Source organism: Oncorhynchus clarkii, unplaced genomic scaffold (assembly GCF_045791955.1).
Source record: "Oncorhynchus clarkii lewisi isolate Uvic-CL-2024 unplaced genomic scaffold, UVic_Ocla_1.0 unplaced_contig_10417_pilon_pilon, whole genome shotgun sequence".
Taxonomy (NCBI): domain Eukaryota; kingdom Metazoa; phylum Chordata; class Actinopteri; order Salmoniformes; family Salmonidae; genus Oncorhynchus; species Oncorhynchus clarkii.
In genome coordinates, this window is record NW_027257929.1 from 615001 (window position 1) to 625164 (window position 10164).

General features: G+C 48.3%; 1 protein-coding gene across 1 annotated transcript in view; it reads left to right on the forward strand.

Annotated features, from left to right (window-relative positions):
* LOC139393684 (glutamate receptor-interacting protein 1-like) overlaps positions 1-6999 on the forward strand; it is a gene marked incomplete at its 3' end in the record, with an annotated part of 523241 nt that extends 516242 nt beyond the window's left edge. Inside the window, exons 6-8 of the mRNA XM_071142027.1 lie at positions 3209-3292; positions 4024-4099; positions 6854-6999. Of these exons, the coding sequence (XP_070998128.1) occupies positions 3209-3292; positions 4024-4099; positions 6854-6999 (306 nt within the window). The remainder of the gene's footprint in view (positions 1-3208; positions 3293-4023; positions 4100-6853) is intronic.
* Positions 7000-10164: the final 3165 nt, after the last annotated feature.

Below are 10164 nucleotides of genomic sequence, written 5' to 3' on the forward strand. Positions count from 1 at the left end.
ATTGGTTCAATAGATACATTAGTCCTGTTGATCTGATTGGTTCCATAGATACATTAGTCCTGTTGATCTGATTGGTTCCATAGATACATTAGTCCTGTTGATCTGATTGGTTCAATAGATACATTAGTCCTGTTGATCTGATTGGTTCCATAGACACATTAGTCCTGTTGATCTGATTGGTTCCATAGATACATTAGTCCTGCTGATCTGATTGGTTCAATAGATACATTATGTTGATCTGATTGGTTCAATAGATACATTAGTCCTGTTGATCTGATTGGTTCAATAGATACATTAGTCCTGCTGATCTGATTGGTTCAATAGATACATTAGTCCTGTTGATCTGACTGGTTCAATAGATACATTAGTCGTGTTTATCTATTGATCTGATTGGTTCAATAGATAGATACTAATCAATAGAATTGGATGAGTATAGAGTCAAGCTGGATGTATACTAGATGAAACTGGATCTTCCGCCTGAAGCCAGAGTCCTGAGTTCCCACAATTCCTTTGTTCCTTTCCAGAGCTGTTTTACACGGAGTTCAAAGCCACCTTTACCAAACACATCTCACCTCGGTGTCTTTTCCTTTCATGTCTCCTCTCCCAGACTGTGTAATGATGTCTCCTCTCCCAGACTGTGTAATGATGTCTCCTCTCCCAGGCTGTGTAATGATGTCTCCTCTCTCAGGCTGTGTAATGATGTCTCCTCTCTCAGGCTGTGTAATGATGTCTCCTCTCTCAGACTGTGTAATGATGTATCCTCTCTCAGACTGTGTATGATGTCTCCTCTCCCAGACTGTGTAATGATGTCTCCTCTCCCAGACTGTGTAATGATGTCTCCTCTCTCAGACTGTGTAATGATGTCTCCTCTCCCAGACTGTGTAATGATGTCTCCTCTCCCAGGATGTGTAATGATGTCTCCTCTCCCAGGCTGTGTAATGATGTCTCCTCTCCCAGACTGTGTAATGATGTCTCCCCTCCCAGACTGTGTAATGATGTCTCCTCTCCCAGACTGTGTAATGATGTCTCCTCTCCCAGGCTGTGTAATGATGTCTCCTCTCCCAGACTGTGTAATGATGTCTCCTCTCCCAGACTGTGTAATGATGTCTCCTCTCCCAGACTATGTAATGATGTCTCCTCTCCCAGACAGACTGTGTAATGATGTCTCCTCTCTCAGACTGTGTAATGATGTCTCCTCTCCCAGACTGTGTAATGATGTCTCCTCTCCCAGGCTGTGTAATGATGTCTCCTCTCCCAGGCTGTGTAATGATGTCTCCTCTCTCAGACTGTGTAATGATGTCTCCTCTCTCAGACTGTGTAATGATGTCTCCTCTCTCAGACTGTGTAATGATGTATCCTCTCCCAGACTGTGTAATGATGTCTCCTCTCCCAGGCTGTGTAATGATGTCTCCTCTCCTAGACTGTGTAATGATGTCTCCTCTCTCAGACTGTGTAATGATGTCTCCTCTCTCAGACTGTGTAATGATGTATCCTCTCCCAGACTGTGTAATGATGTCTCCTCTCCCAGGCTGTGTAATGATGTCTCCTCTCCCAGACTGTGTAATGATGTCTCCTCTCCCAGGCTGTGTAATGATGTCTCCTCTCCTAGACTGTGTAATGATGTCTCCTCTCTCAGACTGTGTAATGATGTCTCCTCTCCCAGACTGTGTAATGATGTAACTGTGGAGGTAGTGATGTGTTTATATAGTGTTTGCTCCTCTCTCCCAGACTGTGTAATGATGTCTCCTCTCTCAGACAGACTGTGTAAAAATGTCTCCTCTCCCAGACTGTGTAATGATGTCTCCTCTCCCAGACTGTGTAATGTCCTCTCCCAGACTGTGTAATGATGTCCCCTCTCTCAGACTGTGTAATGATGCCTCCTCTCTCAGACTGTGTAATGATGTCTCCTCTCCCAGACTGTGTAATGATGTAACTGTGGAGGTAGTGATGTGTTTATATAGTGTTTGCTCCTCTCTCCCAGACTGTGTAATGATGTCTCCTCTCTCAGACAGACTGTGTAAAAATGTCTCCTCTCCCAGACTGTGTAATGATGTCTCCTCTCTCAGACTGTGTAATGTCCTCTCCCAGACTGTGTAATGATGTCCCCTCTCTCAGACTGTGTAATGATGCCTCCTCTCCCAGACTGTGTAATGATGTCTCCTCTCCCAGACTGTGTAATGATGTAACTGTGGAGGTAGTGATGTGTTTATATAGTGTTTGCTCCTCTCTCCCAGACTGTGTAATGATGTCTCCTCTCTCCCAGACTGTGTAATGATGTCTCCTCTCTCAGACAGACTGTGTAATGATGTCTCCTCTCCCAGACTGTGTAATGATGTAACTGTGGAGGTAGTGATGTGTTTATATAGTGTTTGCTCCTCTCTCCCAGACTGTGTAATGATGTCTCCTCTCCCAGACTGTGTAATGATGTCTCCTCTCCCAGACTGTGTAATGATGTCTCCTCTCCCAGACTGTGTAATGATGTCTCCTCTCCCAGACTGTGTAATGATGTGTCCTCTCTCAGACTGTGTAATGATGTCTCCTCTCCCAGACTGTGTAATGATGTCTCCTCTCCCAGACAGACTGTGTAATGATGTCTCCTCTCTCAGACAGACTGTGTAATGATGTCTCCTCTCCCAGGCTGTGTAATGATGTCTCCTCTCCCAGACTGTGTAATGATGTCTCCTCTCCCAGACAGACTGTGTAATGATGTCTCCTCTCCCAGGCTGTGTAATGATGTCTCCTCTCCCAGACTGTGTAATGATGTCTCCTCTCCCAGGCTGTGTAATGATGTCTCCTCTCCCAGACTGTGTAATGATGTCTCCTCTCCCAGACTGTGTAATGATGTAACTGTGGAGGTAGTGATGTGTTTATATAGTGTTTGCTCCTCTCTCCCAGACTGTGTAATGATGTCTCCTCTCCCAGACAGACTGTGTAATGATGCCTCCTCTCCCAGACTGTGTAATGATGTCTCCTCTCCCAGACTGTGTAATGATGTCTCCTCTCCCAGACTGTGTAATGATGTCTCCTCTCCCAGACTGTGTAATGATGTCTCCTCTCCCAGGCTGTGTAATGATGTCTCCTCTCTCAGACTGTGTAATGATGTCTCCTCTCCTAGACTGTGTAATGATGTCTCCTCTCCCAGACTGTGTAATGATGTAACTGTGGAGGTAGTGATGTGTTTATATAGTGTTTGCTCCTCTCTCCTCAGCTGTTCAGGGCTCTGGGCTGATGTTCAAAAGCGTTGAGGTGACTCTGCACAAAGAAGGCAATACGTTTGGCTTTGTCATCCGAGGTATGTGTGTGTGTGTGTGTGTGTGTGTGTGTGTGTGTGTGTGTGTGTGTGTGTGTGTGTGTGTGTGTGTGTGTGTCTGTGTGTGTGTGTGTGTGTGTGTGTGTGTGTGTGTGTGTGTGTGTGTGTGTGTGTGTGTGTGTGAAGCCGTTTGACTGGGGTATGGAGCAAAGGAAAGTGATCTGAATATGACTACAGAATAGGACCTTCTAGTTGACTCTATTTACCCAGTTGGAATGAAGCTTCATTAAAACGAATAGGAACAAACTTTTAGAAATGCGACCTAAATCGCACCCTATTCCCTACACTGCTAATTTTAGGGTGCATAGGGCTCTGGTCAAAAGTAATGCACTATGTAGGGAATAGGGTTCCATTTGTGATGCTCCCTTGGTGAGTTATCCTCGGTCTTTGAAGAGAGGGAAGTTAACTTGAAGGTCGACGCTACAGAGATGTTGCCACAGCTCATTACTCTCCGTCATCAATTCAACAAGTGTGTTGAAGTATTCAATTGCCCTTTCTGTTTCTAAATCAATAAGTCCTTCCTGCCGCAAAAGCCAATGTATTGCTACTGTGTTTCCTGTGTAGAAGTTTCATTTAAACAGTTTTCCTTTGTGATCAGGTACTACAGTATTACCTTGGTTCTTCAGTGATCTCTTATAGCACAAATCAATTATATGTATCCTTGGTTACCGTACCCACCTGTTTGTGTGATAACTGTCTGTTGGTTTGTTTAGGAGGAGCCCACGAGGACAGGAACAAATCCCGCCCCGTTGTCATAACTACTATCAGGCCAGGTGGACCTGCTGACAGGTGAGATGTTGTATCACTGACTAGACATGAGTAGCAGATCACAGATAGTGCTGCTGTATCAGAGTCTAGACATGAGTAGCAGATCACAGATAGTGCTGGTGTATCAGAGTCTAGACATGAGTAGCAGATCACAGATAGTGCTGGTGTATCAGAGTCTAGACATGAGTAGCAGATCACAGATAGTGCTGCTGTATCAGAGTCTAGACATGAGTAGCAGATCACAGATAGTGCTGGTGTATCAGAGTCTAGACATGAGTAGCAGATCACAGATAGTGCTGGTGTATCAGATTCTAGACATGAGTAGCAGATCACAGATAGTTCAATGATCTGACTTGTATCCATTCATTGTGACATTACCTTGACCTTGTTTGAAACATCAGCAGAGTTCAAGGTTAAGGTGTAGAGCAGTGGTCCCCAAACGTGTTATTGTCCCGTACCCCTTTGCGTACCCTCTCAAATGTTGTTTTTGCCCTCATTGTAAGACAGAGAAGAGCTGGGAGAGGAGAGGAGAGGAGAGGAGAGGAGAGGAGAGGAGGGGAGAGGAGATGGGGGAGAGGATAGGAGAGGAGGGGAGAGGAGAGGAGAGGAGAGGAGAGGAGAGGAGAGGAGATGAGATGAGATGAGGGGAGAGGATAGGAGAGGAGGGGAGAGGAGATGGGGGAGAGGATAGGAGAGGAGAGGAGAGGAGAGGAGAGGAGAGGAGAGGAGAGGAGAGGAGATGAGGGGAGAGGATAGGAGAGGAGGGGATAGGAGAGGAGAGGAGAGGAGAGGTGTCCTTGCCATTAAGACGTAATGATCCAAATGAAGTGTTTAAGTGCAGGGGCGGAACCAACAGGCCCTCAGGCGTGGCTATACTGTAGCCAGGGACCAGTATGGAAACCAACCAGCCACTGTTGTCTGTCTCTTCCTCTTCTCCCTGTCTCTCTATATCTGTCTGTCTCTCTATATCTGTATGTCTCTTTATATCTGTATTTCTCTCTATATCGGTCTGTCTCTCTATATCTGTCTGTCTCTTCCTCTCCTCCCTGTCTCTCTATATCTGTATGTCTCTCTATATCTGTATGTCTCTCTATATCTGTATGTCTCTCTATATCTGTATGTCTCTCTATATCTGTCTGTCTCTCTATATCTGTCTGTCTCTTCCTCTCCTCCCTGTCTCTCTATATATGTCTGTCTCTTCCTCTCCTCCCTGTCTCTCTATATCTGTATGTCTCTCTATATCTGTCTGTCTCTCTATATCTGTCTGTCTCTTCCTCTCCTCCCTGTCTCTCTATATCTGTATGTCTCTCTATATCTGTCTCTCTTCCTCTCCTCCCTGTCTCTCTATATCTGTCTGTCTCTTCCTCTCCTCCCTGTCTCTCTATATCTGTATGTCTCTCTATATCTGTATGTCTCTCTATATCTGTCTGTCTCTTCCTCTCCTCCCTGTCTCTCTATATCTGTATGTCTCTCTATATCTGTCTCTCTTCCTCTCCTCCCTGTCTCTCTATATCTGTCTGTCTCTTCCTCTCCTCCCTGTCTCTCTATATCTGTCTGTCTCTCTATATCTGTCTGTCTCTTCCTCTCCTCCCTGTCTCTCTATATCTGTCTGTCTTTTACTCTCCTCCCTGTCTCTCTATATCTGTCTGTCTCTCTATATATGTCTGTCTCTATCTGTCTGTCTCTCTATATCTGTCTGTCTATCTGTCTCTCCCTTTCCCTCTTGCTCCCTCAATCTCTCTCTCTCTCTCTCTCTCTCCCTCTCCGTCTCTCTCTCCGTCTCCTCCCTCCCTATAAACAGTCTATTAATGGACTGTGTTGAAGGATCAGTCAAGGAAGTCTTTCTAATGACACTCCCCATCCAGCAGCACACTCCCCATCCAGCAGCACACTCCCTATCCAGCAGCACACTCCCTATCCAGCAGCACACTCCCCATCCAGCAGCACACTCCCCATCCAGCAGCACACTCCCCATCCAGCAGCACACTCCCCTTCCAGCAGCACACTCCCCATCCAGCAGCACACTCCCCATCCAGCAGCACACTCCCCATCCAGCAGCACACTCCCCATCCAGCAGCACACTCCCCACCCAGCAGCACACTCCCCACCCAGCGTTTAAAAGCATCGTCTGGAGGTAGTTTCCACCATGTTAAATCCACCAGGAGAAGTGTGTCTAATCAGGATGTAGCTTCAGTGTTCACACTTCCAGTTAGGAGGAAAGGATTCCATTCTAGCGGTTGTCACAGGTTGTTTCTGATAAAACCTGATCAAAGGCAGAGACAGCGTGGAGATTCATTTCCAGTGTCACATCATGCTGGACGGTTAGCTGTTAGCGGTTAGCTCACCTGTGGAAACCAAATATAGCAATTTATATTTTCTGTCATAGTGGAGAATTCACAGCTCACTGACTGACATCTTCCCTATCCCCCCCCCCCCTCTCTCTCTCTTTCTCTCTCTCCTTCCTTCCTTCCCTCCCCTCTCTCCTCCCTCCTTCCTTCCCTCCCCCTCCTTTCCCTCCCTCCGTCCCCTGCCTCTCTCTCCCTCCTTCCCCTCCCCCTCTCCTCCCCCTCTCCTCCCCCTCCCTCCTTCCCTTCCCTCCCCCTCCCCTCTCCCTCCCCTCTCCTCCCCTTCCCTCCCCCTCTCCTCCCCTTCCCTCCCCTCTCTTCCCCCTCCCTCCTTCCCTCCCTCCCTCTCTCTCCTCCCTCTCTCCCTCCTTCCCTCCCCCTCTCCTCCCCCTCTCCTCTCCCTCCCTCCCTTCCTCTCCTCTCTCCTCAGGGAGGGTACGGTGAAGCCAGGGGACAGGCTCCTGAGTATCGATGGGATCCGTCTTCACGGGACATCCCATGCAGAGGCCATGTCCATCCTCAAACAGTGTGGACAGGAGGCTACGCTACTCATTGAGTATGACGTCTCCATCATGGGTATGTCATGGGAGTGTGTGTGTGTGTGTGTGTGTGTGTCCTCAAGAAGCTTGTCATCCAGATGCATATACATTTATATGGTGTTGTCAGGACACTGTCAGGGGGTGTGGGTGGACATTTATATGGTGTTGTCAGGACACTGTCAGGGTGTGTGGGTGGACATTGTCAGGACACTGTCAGGAGGTGTGGGTGGACATTGTCAGGACACTGTCAGGGGGTGTGGGTGGACATTGTCAGGACACTGTCAGGAGGTGTGGGTGGACATTGTCAGGACACTGTCAGGGTGTGTGGGTGGACATTGTCAGGACACTGCCAGGGAGTGTGGGTGGACATTGTCAGGACACTGTCAGGGGGTGTGGGTGGACATTGTCAGGACACTGTCAGGGGGTGTGGGTGGACATTGTCAGGACACTGTCAGGGTGTGTGGGTGGACATTGTCAGGACACTGTCAGGGGGTGTTGGTGGACATTTATATGGTGTTATCAGGACACTGCCAGGGGAAGGTCTAAAGACAGACTTGATCTCCCAGAGTCTCTTAACATCATTCCCATCAGTTGTCAAGTTGAAGCAGACAGACTCTGAGAGATGTAGCCTGTGACAGTCCAGGACCAGAGGACAGACCGTTCTTAGTTCAGCCCCCCATCCCTCCACCACGGAGACATTTCCACAGACACTGGCCTTCATCTCTCCAGCTGTTCCCCGTTGTCTCCCTGCTGCTCCACTCTCCCCCTTTATCTTGCTGAGTTCCAACCCTCAGCCAGTCCTGTAGATGTGAGAGGAGTGGATAGGTGGAAATGTCTCCCATCCTCTCTCTGTGCCTTCAGCTCTGGGTGAGTTCTGTTACAGTCGCTGCAGACAGGCAGTAAGGTTCCATTACAGACAGGCAGTAAGGTTCAATTCAACACAGTCAGAGAGCTCTGTTACAGACAGGCAGTAAGGTTCAATTCAACACAGTCAGAGAGCTCTGTTACAGACAGGCAGTAAGGTTCTATTCAAGACAGTCAGAGAGCCTTGTTACAGACAGGCAGTAAGGTTATATTCAAGACAGTCAGAGAGCTCTGTTACAGACAGGCAGTAAGGTTCTATTCAAGACAGTCAGAGAGCTCTGTTACAGACAGGCAGTAAGGTTCAATTCAACACAGTCAGAGAGCTCTGTTACAGACAGGCAGTAAGGTTCTATTCAAGACAGTCAGAGAGCCTTGTTACAGACAGGCAGTAAGGTTCTATTCAAGACAGTCAGAGAGCTCTGTTACAGACAGGCAGTAAGGTTCTATTCAAGACAGTCAGAGAGCCTTGTTACAGACAGGCAGTAAGGTTCTATTCAAGACAGTCAGAGAGCTCTGTTACAGACAGGCAGTAAGGTTCCATTCCAGACAGGCAGTAAGGTTCCATTCCAGACAGTCAGAGAGCTCTGTTACAGACAGGCAGTAAGGTTCCATTCCAGACAGTCAGAGGGCTCTGTTACAGACAGGCAGTAAGGTTCCATTCCAGACAGTCAGTTAGCTCTTTTACAGACAGGCAGTAAGGTTCCATTCCAGACAGGCAGTAAGGTTCCATTCCAGACAGTCAGAGAGCTCTGTTACAGACAGGCAGTAAGGTTCCATTCCAGACAGTCAGAGAGATATTTTACAGACAGGCAGTAAGGTTCCATTCCAGACAGGCAGTAAGGTTCCATTCCAGACAGTCAGAGAGCTCTGTTACAGACAGGCAGTAAGGTTCCATTCCAGAGAGTCAGAGAGCTCTGTTACAGACAGGCAGTAAGGTTCAATTCCAGACCGTCAGAGAGCTCTGTTACAGACAGGCAGTAAGGTTCCATTCCAGAGAGTCAGAGAGCTCTGTTACAGACAGGCAGTAAGGTTCCAGTCCAGACAGTCAGAGAGCTCTGTTACAGACAGGCAGTAAGGTTCCATTATAGGTAGTCAAAGGCAGGTGTCTTCCAATAGAAGTCCTGCCTGCCAGCTCCCAGCTCTTACAAAGCACAGCCAGAACACAGCCAGGACACAGCCAGAACACAGCTAGAACACAGCCAAAACACAGCCAGGACACAGCCAGAACACAGCCAGAACACAGCCAAAACACAGCCAGGACACAGCCAGAACACAGCCAGAACACTGCCAGAACACAGCCAGAACACAGCCAGAACACTGCCAGAATACAGCCAGAACACAGCCAGAACACAGCCAAAACACAGCGAAAACACAGCCAGAACACAGCCAGAACACAGCCAGAACACAGCCAGAACACAGCCAAAACACAGCCAGAACACAGCCAGACCCCAGCTCTTACAAAGCACAGCCAGAACACAGCCATGACACAGCCATAACACAGCCAAAATACAGCCAAAACTCAGCCAGAACACAGACAGAACACAGCCAAAACACAGCCAGAACACAGCCAGAACACAGCCAAAACACAGCCAGAACACAGCCAAAACACAGCCAAAACACAGCCAGAACACAGCCAAAACACAGCCAGAACACAGCCAGAACACAGCCAAAACACAGCCAGAACACAGCCAGAACACAGCCAGACCCCAGCTCTTACAAAGCACAGCCAGAACACAGCCAGAACACTGCCAGAACACTGCCAGATCACTGCCAGATCCCAGCTCATACAAAACACAGCCAGAACACAGCCAGAACACAGCCATACCCCAGCTCTTACAAAGCACAGCCAGAACACAGCCAGAACACTGCCAGAACACAGCCAGATCCCAGCTCATACAAAACACAGCCAGAACACAGCCAAAACACAGCCAGAACACAGCCAGACCCCAGCTCTTACAAAGCACAGCCAAAACACAGCCAGAACACAGCCAGACCCCAGCTCTTACAAAGCACAGCCAGAACACAGCCAGATCCCAGCTCTTACAAAACACAGCCAGAACACAGCCAAAACACAGCCAAAACACAGCCAGAACACAGCCAGAACACAGCCAGACCCCAGCTCTTACAAAGCACAGCCAGAACACAGCCAGATCCCAGCTCTTACAAAACACAGCCAGAACACAGCCAGATCACAGCCAAAACACAGCCAAAACACAGCCAGAACACAGCCAGAACACAGCCAGACCCCAGCTCTTACAAAGCACAGCCAGAACACAGCCAGAACACAGCCAGACCCCAGCTCTTACAAAGCACAGCCAGAACACAGCCAGATCCCAGC